We start from the raw sequence: 20,156 nt of genomic DNA, 5'->3' as shown, positions 1-20,156 counted from the left end.
TATTTTTTTAAACTTACAAACCAAGATATCAAATATATGTTTTAATATTTGATCCATTTCAGCTGTTAACTTCTTTTTTTTTTATTTCACCTTTGGCCTGCACCATGGTCTTCCTCTTTGTCTTTTTTCCTTTTGCTTTCATATGCCCAACTTTTGTTGGCAGTGTAGATTGCCTTGACTGTATTCTGAAAAGGTTTTTTTCTTGACGTAATTTTACCCACTTTGGAGTCAAGTATTAAAGAAAAAGATAGGAGTGTTGATATAGTAGATAGACTTGCAACTGCCATAAAATCATCCCATATTACTCCACTGTCTGAAACGCAGTCTGTGTTCTTTTCCTTCAGATAAACCGAGAAAGCTGGTGTGCCATAGAGCCGTGCCCTGATGCAGCGTCTCTCTTGGCTCCTGCACGGAGCCCGGGTAAGCAGGTTTCCCAGCTCCCAGTCAGCTTGAAGAACTGACCCAAACTGTCCATTTCCTGGAGACACAGTCCCACTCTAACAGCAGATCATTTGACTGGAAATCTCCTTCCCTGGCGTGTTGTGCAGTAAATCAGAGAAAGGGGTGTCTGTGTGATTTGGGTTTGGAGGCATTTTGTCTCACAATTGAAAATGAGCACATATATGTAATTACCTCAATTTCATTTTAGTAGTCTTCAGTGTGGCTTTATGATCTGTTAAGTCGTCTGTGAAGGCATGTGTGCTGTGCATATAGATATGATAAAGGTTTCTTAATCTGGCAAAACTATAAATATATATTATTAAGCATGAAACCTGTGCCTCTCCATTTGGCTGCACGTTGAAATTATCTGGGGAGCTTTAAAAATATACCGATGCCTGGGTCTGACCCCCAGAGATTCTGATTTAATTGGGCTGGGGTGTGGCCTGGGCCTTAGAATCTTTAAAAGCTCCTTTGGTTAGTCTACTGTGTAGCCAAGATTGAGTTGAGAACCATAAACTTTGCAAGAATTGTCAGCAATTGAGTCTTTCCTTAAGCCCCCCTGAGGTATTGGTAACAACAGGTGAGGGTCAAATGCTCTCAAGACTTTGCTTGTTAATGACACAGCACCTGACTTGTGGTTAGTTAGGAGGCCCAGCTTTTTACCCAGGTTTAGCCACTAATTCACTGTGACGTAAGGGGTGTTCTCTGATGTCTGTGGGCTCTTGTCGTCCATCTCTAAGGCATGGCTGCATTTCCTCGGGGTGGGGGGGGGGGTGCTGCTGTCTGACATGGTGGGTAACTGTCCGTCCCTGTGCCCATTCTTGCAGCTGCTGTGTGGACCCCGGTAATTTGCATTCTGGCCTACTTTACCCAACACCACCTCTGTTTACCCTCCCAGTTTTTACCGACCTGCTTTAAAGATGAGTGGGGCATCATTTGCTGCTCTTTAGAAACAGTTTAGCAGTGGATGTCCTGCAGTAGTATTAAATTTAAAGACAGATTGTTAAATCCTTTATCTCCAGAGAGCTTTCCTACTGATTCTCAACTGACTTTACTCCAAAGGAAGCATTGGAAACAGATCTGAAAATGTTTTTCTCCATTTTTGTCTCACATGGAGAAAGAGGTTAAAGGATATTGTTATGCTATAGTTTTGTTTAGGGTCTCCGCGTATTACAGGATTGACTCTGTTCACAGATTTATCTGACACTTCCCCCATCCAGCCCCCTAGAATCTTCTACTTAAAAGTATACTCCCTACTATGTTTTGGTTCCTTAAACTGTTTGGAGTTTTTCCTAAAAGTGTAATTACCCCCAACCACCTAAGAAGTGAAACTGTCTGGCATGTAAAGGTTAAATGAGGTTGCTTCACAATTTGGATATTTACACAAAGTTTCTCCACATGCTGCAGTTTTTCTCATTTAAAGAAATGACTTTTGAACCCCTGAGCATTTTCCCCAGGACATAATCTTGAATTTTGTTGGTTCCTTCCATACTCCAACCCCAAATGTAACTGCTTTGGTCTTTTTAGAGTGATTCTTTCTTTCTTTTTTTGCTGAGGAAGATTTGCCCTGAGCTAACATCTGTGCAAATCTTTCTCCACTTTATATGTGGGTCGCTGCCATGGCATGGCTGATAAGTGGTGTAGGTCTGTGCCTAGGATCCAAATCCACAAACTCAGGCCCCTGAAGCAGAGCACACCAAACTTAAGCACTACACCATGGGGCCAGCCCCCTAGAGTGATTCTTTTTAAACCTTAATTTAACAAAATCCAAGCTCTGGATTATGGTTCTGTACTTCAGACCTAAGATTTCAATTTTAGGCATAATGTTTTTGTGAATTCTAGGTACTTTCAGTCTTGCAAGTTTCTTTCTTTTGCTTTATAAACACAGCTCAAGAGAGCAATCATGTTAGACTAAATAAGATACTATCTTTTAGAATCACTTTGTATATTCTTTAATTCTGGATAAATATGAGATAGCATTATGATTAGCATGGTTCAGCAAAGCCTAGTGGGTGCTGTTGGTATGTTCCTCTCCTTCGTCAACTATAATTTGTTGCATGTATGTAATTTTAAACCCACATGACCAGACAGAGCCTTAAAAAATACACATTTTTCTTGCTTTTAAAGCACTAATGGCTCAGGGCCCAAAAGTTAGAGACAGATTTATATATGGGTCATAAAATGGCACTGGCCCACCTCAGGTAATATCCTTACGGTGGGATGCTTGTGGAATCACACACCATGGGTTAATGAAGCCATCATGTTTTTCTCAAACGCCTGCTGTGTGCTGAGGCACGGAGTCCTGGTTACTCCATGTATAAATCGTTTGTAACTGTCACTACAACTAGTTTAGGGAGGTGCTAATCATCCCATTTCACTGGTGTGGAAGTGAAGACTTAGAGGGGTTAACTTACTTCTTGCCTGGGCTCTTTCTGCTAATAAGTAGTCAGACCTAGATTTAAGCCAGAGTCCAGCCCTGAGACCAGCACTCGTTGTTCTTTTTATGCTTTCGTGTGCTGCTCGGCGTTATTCATCAGTAAGGGGCCACGTAGGAAGAAAGGAAGATTTCATTCACTTTGAAAATGTACCAACATGTGATGTAAAGTGTAATTAGTTTTGCCTCTAGGGCCCCCCCATCTGTGGGGGTTCCAGAAAGGCATCAGCTCCATTGCTCTCCCTTTCTCCTTGGTTTTACTCTTCCCTCCTCCTTAACTCAACAATCAACATTATATCACACAGCAGACTCTTTTCCCAAACTTGGTTTCGGGTCCCTTGTAGTGCTGGCTTGGGTTTATTTTCTGGGTGAGGTATTCCTCCCAGGGCTGGAGCTGGATCTGCCCTGTGAATTTTCCATTAGAATGTCTTGAGCTGGTTTGTTTTCCAGTCTGGAATTTGGACGTGGTCTGTTAGACTGCCAGCTGGACAGCCAGCAGCTCAGCATAGTTGCTGTGACAGCCCTTTCTTTTCTTGGCTAGCCCCCCGATTTTCCCCTCAACCACAGAATGGAGTTTTTGATTTTTCCAAGTGGGGAAAGGGGAAGAAGTAGAAAGATCACACCCACCAACTCCACCTAAGTTAGTGCATACTCTGAAATGTGAAAAAAACCCTCCAGAATACCCATGATTTCCAGTCTTTTAAAGGCAGGGCTATTCCCATTGAACTACTAATATGCTCAGAAATACTTTGGACCAAGAATGAAATGGACTAATTTCTTTATTTTTCTTTAACTGAAACATTTTGTATTAATCTGTGGGCCCTGCCTCACTTCCTGTGGCATCTGTGTACTTCTGTGTTGGAATTCTCTCTTAAAATCCTCATTTCTGCTACGAGATTGTAAACTGCCCCCTGCACGCACACGAACACTAAACGTCTCTTTTTATTTGGATCTGTCCCCAGACCTACTCAGATGTCTAACCAATAGAGAAGGTAATGTCATTGACAAGCAGTTCGTGACCTATACCAGTGCTGTGCCTTTCCAACCCTTCCTCTAAGATTCCTGGCTAGTCCAGAGCAAATAATTTATTAATGATCAGTTACTAGTTAATTTAGATAAGAGCAGCTTCCTCTTCTGATTATCTCTCCACGCTTATGTTCACACACGTATAGTTATTGTCCCAGCATAGACTTTGAGAATTAAAAGAGACACTGGGGGTTATCGAGTTCAATTTCCACTTCCCCATCCGTGTAGACATCTCTTCTGAAGCTTCTTGATGCAGTCATCCAGCCTTTGCTTCTGCCTGTCTGGGGAGGTGACACTCGTTACTTTATGAGGCTGCCAGCCCATTGCCCAGAGCCCAGTTACGGTGTGGCTCTGTGGCCTCCACTCAGTGGGCTTTGTCTGCCTCTGGACAGCACAGAGCACATCTGCAGCTGTCCTCAGACGCAGTCTTCAAGCTCATCTTGAAGCTGCATCTATCTCAAGTGTTTCTTCTCTTGTGACCTCATTACCACGCATGCATTTTTGTTTATTGGTGTTTTAATTTAAACGTTATCTAGGAACAAGCAATCCTGTGGGTGCGATCTAGCTGGCATATAGTGGCAAGACCGTCCCCATTTTGGATTTGGGTACACTGTCTGTTAATAGAGCCTAAAACTATTAGTGTCTTTTTTGTTTTGCCATCACTTTGTACTATCAGCTCCTCCTGAATGTGCTTTCAGCCAAAAGCTCCAGGTAGAGGCCTCTTGAACTGCTAGGGAGCCAGGTTATCCACTCTGTCCCTCATCACTTAGTGTCACCTGCAGATTTCATGAGCACACATGTATGTGTGTCTAAATCACACATAAAAATGCTGACAAGAGTGGAGATGCTTCACTCTTACCTTCAAAACTTCTAGAAGGAGGTTGATGTCTACCTACTAATTGACTTCTTTGGGTTCTTGGTTTTATCATGTGCAAGTATTTTTAACTCTCTTGCTACCAGGTCACATGTCCCTTTTGTTTACAAAGTTAATAGGAGAGAATGGATTAAATACCTTGCTCATTTTAATATACTAAGTCTCTGGAATTCCTTCATGTGCCAATGTAATATTTCGTCAAGGCCACTTCCATCTGGTTCACCAGAGTCCCTATCCTAGTTATTGAACTGAAAACAGATTCTAGATAATACTTTTTTTCTCTTCAAGTACAGTATTCCCCCGATGTCAGATCTGGTTAAGGTAGGAGAAGTTAAGTAATTATATTGCTGTTATTACTCAGCAGAGCCAGTAAGTTTAACACACTGATACATTTATTAGCTATGCTCCCCTTTGTCTTTTGTCCCAGTATTTTGATAAAGTAACACGTTTCCAGAAAGAACTTAAATCTCAAAACAGAAATTATCCACAAACCCTATCACATACTTTCCTAGTAAGGACTTCTGATTTTGGTAGCAAAAGAAAAAAATTCTCTAACTACCAGGAGAAAAAGATTCCCATTTAAATACCTAAATGGTGGGATTTATGTGGAATTATGCCTTTACATCATCATTTTTATCTTCTTGTCCCTATGGTTTACATGGCAAAGTCCTGATTGTACTGTAATAACTGTGTCAACCTAGAGTTGGAGCACCAGAGCTGAAAGCTACTAATTTGACTGCGTCCTTTACAGCTTCTTAATGAGGGAAAGGAGTGGGGAAGGGAGGTTAGTTGGTGATTTAAAAGGCTGCTTGCTGGAATGGAAAGAAACTGAATTTTTTTTTAAGTATTGGTTGAATAAATTTTTTTTTCAGAATGTGAGAACTTCCTGGATGTTGGGCTGGGCAGAGATTGTGCCTCAAAACAAGATGTCCTTAAAAGACAATCCGGGAGTGATTCTGACCTCTTCCACTCACCCAGTGAAGAAGTGGACAGCATCATCTTCTCGAAGGTACTGTTTGGCTCAGTACGTGACTCCTGCCAGTAAGTTGTGATCCTGCTAGGCTTGCAGGGCTTCATTCCAGTTCTTATATGATCTCGGAGAAGTGTAAAAGTTCCCTTTTGGAGAAGGAAGCTCCAGGTTGCTGGGGGCTTAGAAAAGGCATTGGCCACTTTATTTTCCGTAGAATCATGGCTGGTTACATGCAGGTTAGGAAGCTCACATTGAAGCCTAAAGAAATGGACGTTCCTTTGGGGCGACTTAATTCAGATGATGGTGAATGCTTTTCAGTGGGCAGGAAGGGACCGCAGCTCAGACTGTGTGATGTCATGTGTATAAACTAACCACAGAGTCATTTTTGAATAATGTGTTTAGGCCTGAAGCTCACTGCCGAGCTTGTTGATATCACCCTTCCTCATCTAGCCTGCCTAATTGGAACTTTCTAGATCTCTGCCAGGGAACCCAGGCTTTCTCCCTGGTGAAAAGGCAAGCCCATCCGCATGAATCACCTTGTGTTGTCATATAATTTGAGGCTCTCTAGGGGCTGGGGGTGTGGGATGCTTTGCCTTCTCTTGCTTCTGTTTGTGTCTGGTTGCAGCAAGTTCTGCTGTGTCTCCTAAGAGAGGGCTTTCCCACAGCAGGAGCAGCGAATAAGAGTTGTCACTTAAGCGCTGCAAGTGGTTGTCTTAACAGCGCGAGGGTAAAGGGGCAGAAGCACGCTGGCAGCCGTGATGGTACCTTTCTGAGGGTCAGAAGTGGTGGGAGCAGTCAGTCGTGTCAGTGGTGAACAGTTCTCCGAGACAGTGCGATGATGCTGTGTTTAAAGGCTCTGCTAGGAGGGGACGCTTACCGTTCTGGGATTCTGGTCTGGGGCATAGTTAAGCCCCTGTGAACATACCTCCAGCGCTTTGGTTTCGTTTCTGTCCAGCGGCTCTCATGTGCCCGTTTGGCCTTTGCTGACCCTTTGCCACCTTGTTCCTTGTCCTTCTGTTGACTGTCTTCCAGAGGTCCATGGAAAAATTCATGGAACGTCAGGATTCCTGTCCTTACTCATAGGCGGTTGACTCAGGGCATCCTGTAAAGTGAAAATCCACACGCTGGGAAGATCTCTTCCTCTCTGAAGTTATTTAAAGAGAGGGAAGCCAGTATGGTATCTTAAAAAAATAACAGAATTTGGGTAATTCCCACTATGATGTTGAGGTTTTCATTGTAAGGACTTCTAAAGTGTCCCCTACCCCAGGGGAATACCATTCTGAAGGTGCATGTCTCTAAAAATCCCTGTTTTTGTCTGAGATAAATAGATTAGATCTTATCTTGAAGCTCCAGCCTTAAAATTGAATCATTGATAACCACTGAAACTGGGTCGTGAATACATGGGGATTTGTTAAACATTTATGTATGTTTGAACTTTTTCATAGGAAAAAGTTATTTTAAAAATTGAAAAGTCTTCATGCCTTCAGGCACTAAGTTTTGTGGGGGAAAAAAAGTTGAGAAGTCTTCCTTAAGTTAGTCTTTAGTACTTGCTTGCCACCTCCTAGTACATGACAGCGTGTCCCTGGATGTTACCATCTCTGCAGAATGGTGGTTACTCCCGGTCGCTACTTGAGCGGTTTTCCCAGCTAAGTAGGGGTAGAATTTCCTGTATTCTGTCTTCTTATTCAAACTGCCAAAGGCACTTAGGAGGCAGTTCAGACAAAAGGCCCGTGTATATTTAGCCTCTTTTTCATGATGACTAGACAGGTACAGGTTTTAGAAGTTGAAGCGTACTCCCCCATTAACTTTCAGCCACATTTCATAGCCGGGTTCCTCGGAGAAAGCAGACGTGGTGGGTGCGTATTCCCCTCTTCGTGTGTATGCGAGGGTGTCGGGTAGCTTAGGACCAGATGAGGAGGGCTCTTCCACTTACTACTGCCACTCTCCCAAAGCTGTTTGTGAGCAGGAGAGGTTCTGCAGTGAATGTTTCACTAGCGTTAATACACCCAAGGGTTTACATAGCATAGGAGAGGGCAGACGCAGACTGATATTGACAACATGCTTGTCATTCGTGAGGCACTGAACTGAACTTTTTACATGTATGCTCTCATGTCGCGCTCCCAGCAACCCTGCGAGGTGGGTGGGTTTATCCTTTTTGTACTCCTGAGGAGCTGGAGACTCTGGCTGGTAAAGGTGATTACTCAGAATTACTCAGCTGATAAGTGACAGAATTGAGATGTGAGCCTAGACCTGACTTTAAAATCTCATTTTCTGTTGTTTTGCTCTCAGTCTGCAGACAGTTTAACAGGCAGTGATTTATATAGAAGCATGGCCGTGGCAGACAGGCCATCGGCGACTTCCTTAAAAGTCTTCCTTGGTTGTCATCCACGCAGCGTGTGCTGCAGAACATCAGGCTGGCCCAGACTTTTTCCCCAGGCTCTAACCCTCCTCTCCTCCCTTCTCTGAAAAAGTAATCTGTAGACAAGGCATTGCAACATCCTTTTCTGCGAACCATGAGTGGTGCATTAGGTCATTTCCTGCAGCCATGAGTGTGACTCTGGCCCTACAGAGGTCTCTAACGGCCTGCCATGTTTGTCACAAAGTCCTCGCCTTAACCTTACATTTCCATTCAGTATGCCTCCTGGTAAATAGGACTCTTTGGTGAGTGTTACGAGCTTCATGCTTCTTCGTAGGAATATTTGCTGATTGCTAAGGTCTTTCTTTTTTAGATCAACAGCATAAAATTTAGATTTTGCTTTTAAAGTGAGAAGAAATCTTAAGATTCTTTTTGGCACTAGCTAAGAGGGGAAGTACAATTGTAAAACAGATGATCTAGGCTGCCATGTTATCCAAAAGGATAATTGAAGTCCACAGAAAATAGTGAGTTTCTGCCTTTTTTCCCAAAGAGAGAAAAATCAGAGCACTTACTCCTTGTTTTTTCTCCAAGTTATAAGACAAATCCACAATTGATGTAGAAAAAAACAAAGTGACTCCTGTAAGATGCTGAACCTTAGGTAGTATTCTCTCTTCCACATGCTGTAGTTTCCTCGCAAGTACGTGATCACCAAGCCGAAAAATTACCTTTTATTTTTTAACCTATTAGGGATAAGATAAATATATTCACTGAATCCAAATTAGAAAAACTCTAATTGCTTATGCGCAAGTATTGAAATTACTAAATTTCAGAAGTGTGAAACAGGGATAATGCTTGCTATCAGATACTGAAGATTCTTAGAAAAAATATTCCACATAAATGGATTAAGGAATTGGCATATATTAGGTGCTTAAAACATGAGCTGTTATTTTCCAAGGCACATAGCACAGTGTCATATATATAATGTAATAGATAATAACAAATATTTGATGAATAAATGAATGAAAATTAAAGTATTTTGGCATGATGCCTTCAGGTGTAGCAATAAGATACAAAGTGGGTAGCTGTTTTTGTATTTCTATGAATGAAAGTGTGTGTGATGTTTACAACTCTCTCCACACACATACGTCATTCCCATATAGTGTAGCTCTGGTCAGGGAAGCCAAGCAGGCATTTTTCCTCAACATTTTATTAAGAAAATTCTGAAACATACAGAAGAGTTGGCAGAAATGTGCAGTGAACACCCAATACCTAGATTCTACAGTTAACTTTTTATTGTATTTGCTCTCTTACGTAACTGTGTTTCTGTCTGTCCTTCTATCCACCCTCCAGTGCATCTGATTTCTTTGATGCATTACAAAATAAGTTATTGATATCAATACACTTTACCCCTGAACACTTAGAATTCAGTGTTTGTGTATAGGGTTTGGGGTTTTATTTTTTGTAAAATTTATATACAATGAAATGCACAGTCTCAAGGTACCATTCACTGATTCCCCCCCCAGCTTTATTGAGGCATAATTAACAAATAAAAATTGTATATATTCAAAGTGTACAACATGATGTTTTGAAATACGTATACATTGTGAAATGATTACCATAATCAGACTAATTAACAGAGCTGTCACCTCACATAGTCACCATTTTTGTCTGTGTGGTGAGAACACTTGAGATCTACTCTCTTAGTAAATTTCAGGTATATAATATATTATTATTAACTGTAGTCACCATGCTATACAGTAGTTCTCCAGAACTTATTCATCTCATAACTGGAAGTTTATTCCCATTGACTAACATCTCCCCATTTCCTCCACCCCTCCAGCCCCTGGTAACCACCATCCTACTCAGTTACTATGAGTTTGACATTTTTAGATTCCTTGTATAAGTTAGATCATGCATATTTGTCTTTCTTTGTCTTGCTCATTTCAGTCAGCATGATGCCCTCAAGGTCCATTCGTGTTGTCACAAATGGTATGATTTCCTTCTTTTTTAAGGCTGAATATTTTCTCTATCCATTCATCTGTCGATGAATACTTAGGATAAGTTTCCGTATCTGGGCTACTGCAAATAATGTTGCTATATGAACATGGGAGTGCTGAGATCTCAAGACAGTGACTTTATCTCCTTTGGATGTATTCCCAGAAGTAGGAATCCTGAGTCATATATGGTAGTTCTACTTTTAATTTTTTAAGAAACCTCCATACTGTTTTCTGTACTGGCTGTACCTCTGTGACTTTTAATAAATGCTTTCATTCTTTGTAACGCAAGCCCCCAGGAGGATATAGACGGTTATCGCTATTTTGGGATGTTTCTTCATGCCCCTTCCCAGCCTGTTTCCTCTCCAACCCCCCAGAGACAACAACTGTTCTCATTCTTTTTTCCACCACAGATTGATTTTCCCTCTTTCAGAACTTCATATAAATGGGATAGAAATATTATCATTTCTCTTGAGTAAATATCTAGGAATGGAATTGCTAGATCATGTGGTAAGGTGTAGGTTTAGTATTATAAGAAATGGCCAGACCTTTTTCCAAAGTGGTTGTACCATTTTACCTGCTCACCAGCAATGTATGAGAATTCTAGTTGCTCTGTGTCCTTACCAATGTGTGTGATTGTTTTGTTTTAATTTTAGCATTTCTGGTGTGCATGTCATGATATCTCATTATGGATTTTGATTTCTATTTCCTTGATGGCTAAGGATGATGTTAAAGACATTTTCCTATGTTTATCGGCTACTTGTATATCTTCCTTTAAGGAGTGTCTGTTCAAAGCTTTTGCTCATATAAAAAAATAGATTGTCTTTTTGTTGTTGAGACGTAAGAGTTATCTATATAGCCTGGGTACCAGTCATTTGTTATAGTTCTGTTTTGCAAATACTTTCTCCCAGTCTCTAGCTTGCCTATTCGCTTTCATGATGGTGTCTGAAGTTTTTAAACTTTGATGGAGTGTAATTTACCAATTTTTTATGGCTGTTGCCACCTATGTCTTGTCCTGTTATTGATTTGTCTGCCCCCAGTCACGATGTTTTTTTGTAGAAAACTTACAGTTTTAGCTTTTACATTTAGGACTAGGATCCATCTCAGTTTTCTTTCAAACCCTTTAAAAAGAGCTCTGTAGTTTATAGCAATGGGGTCTAATCCTAGCTCTACCTAGAATCTAAAAGAGCTAAAAGAAGAAGAAGAAAAAAAAGCCTGAGCCTTACCCCAGACCAGTTAAATTAGAATCTTGAGTTTATTATGTAACCTCTTTGAGCCTCAGTTTTCTCATCTGTAAAATGGGAATAAGAATACCTACTAAGTTGAATAGTTGTGAGGATTAAAAGAAATAATACATCTAAATCACTTAGTACATCCCCACATGTAGTGATAATCCAGTAAATAATTACTACTGAGATTTATATAATAGTTATATTGCATGTCTATTTAAGTAATAGTTTAACAAGCTTTGTATAGACAGCATCATCGTTTAATTTGACTTTTTCATTCACTTTTAGGGATGTAATTATTTTGTAATTGCAGTCTCTCTACTTTATTTGACCTGAAATTAAACAAAACAGTATCCTTGGGTCACTCCATCTGCTCAGCCCTGGCCCTGAAGTTACAGCCGTCCCTTAAGGCTGGTGCTTGTAAAGAGCAGCCACACTCACACCTTTGTGTTGCTTGGGGGCCTGTTCTTTGCGAGCATTCTCTCTGACTCCTAGGGATTTTTGGTAGCCTGACAAGCATTGCAGATTTTCAAGATTACATGAGCCCTCAGGAAGCAGAAGCTAATGGTAGAAATAATATTTTTGTGTGTGTTCCCATGCTGCCGTATGCAGGAGGAGAACCAGTTATGAAAACCCCAGGGAGGAAGGATGCTGTGTCAGTCTCAGGCGCAGGTTCGGTCTCAGTCTCCCAGTGTGCTAGCCTTCTCAGGTGCATACTCCACTCCCACCCGCCCCTTCTTGCCAATTCTGCCTTGCTATGTCTCTTCTGCTTCTCTGCCCTCACCACATCCTAATACTGCATCTGAAGAAAAAAAATCTTGTGTTTAGCGGAAAGTGATGTTTTGGCCATCTGGATACATACTTACATAGATACACGTGCGTAGTATGTTTCTTAAATATATAAAATGACTTTCAGGGGCTTGGGTTGTTTCTCCTGATTGTCTGGAGGAATGGTACCATGGCATCAGTTGCACTTATACATTTTAAAACCCTGGCTTTGGGGGCTGGCCCCGTGGCCGAGTGGTTAAGTTCGCGCGCTCCGCTGCAGGCGGCCCAGTGTTTCGTTAGTTCGAATCCTGGGCGCGGACATGGCACTGCTCATCAGACCACGCTGAGGCAGCGTCCCACATGCCACAACTAGAAGAACCCACAACGAAGAATACACAACTATGTACCGGGGGGCTTTGGGGAGAAAAAGGAAAAAATAAAATCTTTAAAAAAAAAAAAAAAAAAAAAAAAACCCTGGCTTTGACTTCATGTAAATCAGATCTATTAAGGGTGAGTGTCCTAGTTTTCTAGGGCCGCTGTGACCTGTCACCACAGATTTGGTGACTTGAAATAATGTAAATTTATTTTCTCACAGTTCTGGAAGCCAGAGGTCCTAAAGTCAGTGTGCCAAGGGGCTGCTTTCCTTCTGGAGGCTCTGAGGGGGCCCTCTTCCCTCTGTCACTCCCAGTTTCTGGTACTTGCCGGCAGTCCTTGGCTTTCCTAGGATTGTCAGTATGTCACTCCAGTCTCTCCCTCCATCTTCACATGACGTTCTGCCCTGAGAGGAGTGTCTCTTCTCCTCATAGTGTGAGACACCGCTCCTATTGGGTTTAGGGACCACCCTGCTGTAGTATGACCTCGTCTTAACTAATTACATTTGCAAAGACCCAATTTCCAAATCAGGTCACATTCTGAGCAGGACCTGAATTTGAGGAGGACAGTATTCACCCCAGTACAGTGAGACAGCTGACATCCTAAACTTGTCTTCTAAAGTTGGGATTCAGGAACATTTACATTTTCCGTCTCTGTGGAGAGTGGGCCCAGGAATAGAAACTCTTTAGGATGCCCAGGTCCATCTTCATTAACTTAAGAATAGTCGATAATTTTATTTCAAAATATACCTACCCTATTTTAAAACGTCCTTGGTAAAGCATAGTTTTGTTTTAGAGCGGCTAAGGAAACACCGAGGACTTCTCCGATACTGTCTTTGAGATCTTGTCCTTACAGGGTTTTTTACAGCTAATGAAGATAATGGAACAGGGCAGTTTTAGTTGAAACGAACCCGGGTTCAAATCTTGCTTCTGGCGCTCATGGCCGATGTACTTGGGAGAGCCCGTTAGACAGTCTGGACCTCAGAGTCCGCGCTGTCCAGTGAGCCCCTCGCATCTTCTGACACTCTCAGCCTCATCCCATATGCATCGTTTAAAGAGCAATTAACTTAGGAAACTGGATTCTACAGGGGGAAATAAAAACCAAACTCAGGAGCTGGTGAGATCCAGCCCCAAAGCTATAAAGAATGCTTTTAAGTGTTATGTTAAACTGTTGAAGAGGCTTTCCTAATAGAGGACTTGTTTACTCTTCCAAAGCTAAAAGGGCTCGTTAGTTCTCATCATTTTTAAAATCTTTCTCCAAGAACTGTAAGTTTCTTCACTCTTAATTAAAACTTCGAGGTGACTGGCTTAGAAAAATACTGTGAAGAAGGAAAATAATCACGGAATGCCTTTCCCTCTTCCCTGCTCCGTGTCCTATAAGAATGCGAGGACAGGACAGTGCCCACATCTGTAACAAAGAGTGACCGTCATCTTTCAGATGCTTTTACAAATCTTTGGACGCCATGAAGCTCATCTTTCCCTCACCCATCAAATTATGTGTGCTGGTGTCTTTGGGCAAGTAGAGAATGTCAGCCTACTGGGATCAAAATTGCACAATTCCTCTTAGGCTCTAGAGGCCGGCTGGGGAAAGAGCATAAACACTTTCTTAGAGATTCCATTACCAGGACTGATTATCTTAGGTACAGTTTGGCTTGATAACACTCAGCCAGTTCTCAGTGAAATGAGCAAAAGGGAATAGATTTCTTCCATTTAGGTCTTTGTGGCCAGAATTTTGGCATTCGTGGCAGCTTTAGGTGGGATTATAAGCTATTCTGCATTTTTCAAAAGGCCACTGAAAACAATCGCAGACTTGCTTTTGGAATATTAACTTCAGCACATCATTATTGCAGCCAAGCAGACTACCTTGTTTTTAGTTGAGACCTGCGAGAAAAATTAAACCTAATATGATATGAATTTAGAGTTTTCATACAGCAGAAACCCAGAGACACATGGGTTTCCTTTGTTTCAGTTGATGGTGTTGACTGAAAGAACTAACCTGAGTTAGGTTTCTTTCCCTCTTTAAGAAAGGAAAAATTATGTGCTTGTAGTCCAGTCGCTCTCATAACAGAGTGGAGAGAGCCTAGAGCTAGACCTGTACCGTTACTGGAGGCTGTTTGAATCCAGCTGCAGTCACGCTTTAAGACAGAAGTGTCCGTTTGTTGGAAGCCAGTTGTGACCTTGCCCGTCAACCCACTATGAAGCCATTGGCTCTGTCGAGAGTGACTGAGGCTGTCTGCGTGGTCCTGCCCTTTTCACCCATACGCGCTTTCTCTCCATTACAGCCCGAGGAGGAACAGTTGGGCTGTGATATCACTGGATCCAGCTCTTCCACTGATGACACAGCTTCCTTGGATCGACACTCTTCCCATGGCAGTGACGTATCCCTGCCCCAGATCTCACACTTGAGCAGGTCCAGAGATCAGCAGTGCCTTGATGGCTCCCACGGCCATGGGGTGGGAGCTGAGGGTCGAGAGAGTGAGAGCGAACCTGCTGGCTCCGGTGAAATGGAAGAGGAGGAGATGGACAGCATCACCGAAGTGCCTGCCAACTGCTCTGTCCTGAGGAGCTCCATGCGCTCTCTGTCCCCTTTCCGGAGGCACAGCTGGGGTCCTGGGAAGAATGCAGCCAGCGATGCAGAAATGAACCACCGGAGGTGAGACAGCAGGCTGTTGGTTTTGTCTCTCAGTGTCTGCTTGCTTTCCATTTGATGATTTGGTGTTAGAGTTGGTAAAAGATTTTAGGAGGCACCATGGTATAGAGGAAAGAATATAGGCCTTGGAATCAGGAAAATCTGTGTTCAAACTGCAGCTCTGTAAATTAGTGTGTAGATAACCTTGGGCAAGTTACTTGAGACCTCTGAGCTTTAATTTTCTCATCTGTGAACTATCTGCCCTTCAGAGTATTTGTAATAATAAATATTACAAATGAAATATGTCTGTTAGGAGGTGGATGTTTAATAAATTACAACATGTATTCAGGCCAGATTTCTTAAATGAAATTCATAAATTAGAAAATATGGCAGGGAATAGTTTCATATCAGTTTTGAATTAATACAGTGGTCCCCCCTTATCCGCAGTTTTGCTTTCCGTGGTTTCAGTTGCCTGCAGTCAACTGCGGTCTGAAAATATTAAATAGAAAATTACAGAAATAAACAATTGGTGTGTTTTAAATTGTGCCCCGTTCTGAGTAGCTTGATGAAATCTCACGCTGTCCTGCTCCATCCTGCCTGGGATGTGAATCACCGCTTTGTCCAGTATGTCTACACTGTAGTCACCACCCACTCGTTGGCCTGTTAAGTTAGGAAAAGCATAGTCTCTATAGGGTTTGGTACTGTGCGTGCTTTCAGCATCCACTGGGGGTCTTGGAAGGTTCCTCCGCAGCTAAGGGGGGACTGCTGTAAACATGAAGTCTTAAAGTCTCCACACATCTGAGTTTTTCGAAGCGCTTCAACAGGAACTGCCATCTGTTTCTAAATGCAGAAAGTTTTGATAAAGTCTAAATTATCAGTATTTAATCCTCAAGAAAGCATAAGAATCATTAAATCATTGGTATTTTCCATGTATCGTCCAATCTTTGGGGGCTTTTGTAAGTGTGACTCAGTCTCAATCCTTCGGTTTGGAAGCGGGCTGTACAGAGGCTAAACTGGGTTTGGCTGCTGACCGTTGGCTGCCTAGATGAATTAAGCAGATGGTTTAGCTTGCAAGAACAAGTGCCGTGATGCCTTGATGTATATGCAAAGGTGTGTTTACTTCAAAGCTGCTTCCTTAATGAGGAGAAGCAGCTAAGGGCGAAGGCTGGCAGCAGTTTGAAAACAATTGATGTGAACAACTCACCTGGAGCAATTACTCCTTTTTTAAAAAATTCCTTGTCCCCTGTATAATAGTGTGGCTCAGATTTCATAGCTGTGAGTACGTGTAATCTGATCACTTTCATTCACTCATTTGTTCTGTTATTTAACCAACATGTATTGAGCACCCACTGCATGCCGGGCATTTCTAGGTTCTAGAGACACAGAAGGGAACAGGATAAAGGCCCCACCTTCGTGGAGCTCACAGTAATACCTTACACTTTCCTAGTTTGCTACTCTGATTTCAGACTGCTTTAATAACACATTATCTCAGGTAATTTTCCAGTCTTCTCTCTGAGTCAGGGGGTCTTATCCCCCATTTTTGCAGATGAGACTATTGCAGATAGTTTTATCACTTACCCAAGGTCAGTAGAATCCAGGTTTCTGGGCTCCTGGCAGGTGCTCTTTCTATGATTCTATATTATTCTATGGTGGAGTTCAGGATGCTAATCTTAAAAATACGCAGTTCCTTTATCTGCTGGCTAGTTTTTTAATAAACATTTGAAATCCTAGATTATATAAAAGCAGTTTCTAAAAGCTTTCCTTCCCAGCTTTATTCATGCTGTGCTTTTTTTTTAAGCATTCACACCCATAGAAAAAATAAGAATGTGAGGAGTGATCCCTACAGCCAGAATTTTCTCCTTGATACAAGCGGAGCTTCCTGACAGGACATGCTTGTCTTAGATGATAACAGCGTCAAGAAATGAGAGTTTTCTTATATATAGTCTGTTTTACTTCATAACCTACTATGGATCCCTCTGCCATGACTTTGATCTCAGAGCTGGATGTGACTTTATGGATTATGTAGCTCAGATGAGGAAATTAAAGCTCAGATTTGCTCAGATTAAATGGTTTGCCCAAGATTACATGGTGATCGTAAGACTGAACTAAGGCTAGAACCTTATCACCCAAATTATTTGTATTTCCAACCCATATAATATCATGGAATCTTCTATTTGAGAGGAGCGTTAAGGACTAACCACTGTCCCAATACCTCTGGAGATAATGGAATGAGAGTTCAGTATATCAGTTTAAGTAGACTAATTCTTATAGTATTATCTGCATAGCATAATTTTAAAGTCTTAAGAAAACCCTTCTAAAGTTTTCAACGGCCTTTCCCCCCCCCACCCCCAATCCTTTTACTTTTATAGTTTAATAAGCCTCATTCCTTGTCATCTGATTAACTCCTTGGAGCAAGGAGGGAGCAAAGTAGCCCTCCACAGAAGATGTCAGGCCCTTTTGGTTCTGATGTTTTTCTTATTGCACATTTTTTCATTCCCTTACTTCCTGTACTGTTCTCTTTGGTGATTGTATCCCTTCCCAGTGTGATGTCTGTGTGTTTCATGCATTTGTATCCATTTTGTTTCACCTCAACACTGACCTCTTCCATCATTCATTTTCAGTTCAATGCGAGTTCTTGGGGATGTTGTCAGGAGACCTCCCATTCATAGGAGAAGGTACAGAGTTCAATAACTTGATGGACTAACCGTGTTGCCTCTGAGCATATACTAACAAGCATCTCATTCCGCTTAATTCATTATTAAACAGTCTGTTTTTAAATAATGTCACATTTGCTTCAGGCAGATAAAATATAGGTAATTATTAATTGCTGATGTCCATTCCATGTGAAATAATTTCTCCAATCTGAAGTTTTTCCCTATTCTACTTTTATCTTAAAAAAAATTTTTTTTTTAGTATTTTTTTCCGTCTTTCACTTATTGGTGTCCCGATCACTTTGATAATAGGGTCACACCCAATTTTCTCTAGGAGAATTCAAAGGAATGTCTATGTTGTGCCTCCCTGATGGAGCTTGGGGAGTACTTTTTCTTTCCAAGAAAAACAAAAACGGAAGAACTAGAAATATGTGTGTGCTTGCACACAGGCCCTCCAATATTTCCAACATATTCTTTAATAATTGGGTGAGAGCCTTTATTCCTAGAGCACCTGGCACTTTCCATCCCATTGTTGATGTGAGCAATCCTTACAGTAAGTACGAGGCATCAGCCATCTCAGGGGCCCTCTCAGTCTGTTAGTTCTTTGATTATTTTTTGTCAGGTAAAATTTTGAGGCTGCAATAAGTGCTGATTTGCTTTAAATTGTTCAAATGCTGAGTTTTGTTTTATTTTTATTGTTCAGAAGTCGTTAGTGAGCTTTTCTTTCATTGTTTGGGAAAAAATTTAGAAATCCAAAAACGACGGTTAGATTACTGTTAGCTTCTCATATTAGGAGACATTTGTAAAGATGTATTTTTAACTATCAGCTGAAGCTGTTGGGAAGCAGGCAAATTAATGATCTTTCCCACATCGTCGTTTTCAAGTGGATGCTTGCTTTAATTCCGGGGTTTAGACACAAAATTGAGTTCAAATACAGATATTCTCAGAATCTCAGATAATCATGACTCTGGGTAAGTTTTTCTCCAGGGGCACAGTAGTTAAATGTCTTTTTCAGTGGAAGTATCTAAAACCTTTAGAGGTTTGTCTGACTCCATTAAAGCTCTTCAATGTGAACTTATTAAAAGACAAGCACGTGATGACGCTGGAGGATGACAGGTTGCTGGATGCAGTCCAAGTTAGCAAGTAGATACAACCGGCATCACGTCTCCAGTTACAGTTTTCCCAGTAGTCATATTTCTGTAGGAAGGACTTGAGGCATAATTTTAAATGTTGTATTAAGCCGTAGCTAGTAAAATTGAAACATTCCAACAAGTATTCAAAGGTGAGGGAACAGGATATTTATTTTTTTAAAAATCTAGAGCTAGAACTTCATAGATCTGAAAATAAAACCAAAGAACCATTACATGTTTCCTCCACTAATTGAGGAACTGAGGAAATTAGGATGCTCTCAAAAATACTCAATTGCAAAATGAGTTTTCTGCTACAAGGAAGAGCAGTTTTTCTGCTGCTGTAGGACCATCCATAGCTTCCTTCCGGGATCCTTGGAAAAGCTATTATCTGTCTCTCTGTTGCTCTTGATTCTCTTTATCTTAAATTTCGTCCAAGTCTTTCACATCATTATCATTTTCTGAGAGTAAAGAGATGTTTACATCTGAAGAAGGGGATTATTTTTATGAATGATAATTTGGTAATATTCAGTTACTGGTTTACCACAGTTCTGTTTTTAATAAGAAGTTGGATATTTAGGTATAATGTGCCTTTTTATTAACAGTTTGGAGATTTAAAATTAAGTTAATAATTTCAAAGAATGGACTGCTGAGTTTGTGTGTTTGTCAGCTGTGTCATCAGGGCTCACTTCTGCTCACGCCAGTGAGTGATGTCAGCCTGATCTCGTGTACCAGACTAGAGACGTGTCTCAGCTGTGGATTTCTGCTTTTTGCTTTTGCACTTGTGAGCTTTATACTGTTAATTTAATGTGATTTAAAATGTTTTACTATTTACATTATTTTTAAATAATATTTTAAAAATTTACTTTTAGAAGAGCCATCGGGGTAGCTCTTATATTTATTCTCTCACCATTTTCCTTGTCTCCTTTTCTCTGTCAAAAACTCCCACTTATTACCAAAACAGAGTTATTAGATGAGATCAAGATAGGCGTTTTTGGTGTCTGCAGGTCTCCCATTTGCACGATTCAGGAGGGAGCTGAGTGGTTTTACTGTTGTCCAGGAGCTCTGTTTTCATCCTGCTTCTAAAAGCAAAGGCATGTCAAGTAGCAGTGTATTTTTAAGTGATGGCTTTTGTTAGTCAAAACTCCTGACCCGTCACTTCCCTTTATAAAGTACCTGATATTTTGAAATGATTCTTTTTTAGCAGTTGTATTTACTTATTAGCATTTCTGACCCCAGATTTTCTGTCCCTGCTACTTGGGAATAAATATCATTGCTGAGATAAT

General features: G+C 41.1%; 1 protein-coding gene across 23 annotated transcripts in view; it reads left to right on the top strand.

The window, feature by feature from the left end:
• Positions 1-20,156, top strand: part of AKAP13 (A-kinase anchoring protein 13) — a 322,766-nt gene that overhangs the window by 229,713 nt on the left and 72,897 nt on the right. For 15 of the 23 annotated variants that reach the window (XM_070267042.1, XM_070267036.1, XM_070267054.1 and 12 more), the window contains 4 exons: positions 345-420; positions 5,648-5,784; positions 14,746-15,116; positions 17,714-17,767. In XM_070267042.1, coding sequence (XP_070123143.1) covers positions 345-420; positions 5,648-5,784; positions 14,746-15,116; positions 17,714-17,767 — 638 coding nt within the window. The remainder of the gene's footprint in view (positions 1-344; positions 421-5,647; positions 5,785-14,745; positions 15,117-17,713; positions 17,768-20,156) is intronic. The other 8 variants (XM_070267063.1, XM_070267059.1, XM_070267033.1 and 5 more) reach the window with 1 other exon arrangement.

The sequence above is a fragment of the Equus caballus genome, chromosome 1 (genome assembly GCF_041296265.1).
Source record: "Equus caballus isolate H_3958 breed thoroughbred chromosome 1, TB-T2T, whole genome shotgun sequence".
Taxonomy (NCBI): Eukaryota; Metazoa; Chordata; class Mammalia; order Perissodactyla; family Equidae; genus Equus; species Equus caballus.
Note: the sequence above shows the minus strand (reverse complement) of the source record. Positions and strands in the feature narration are given on the sequence as shown.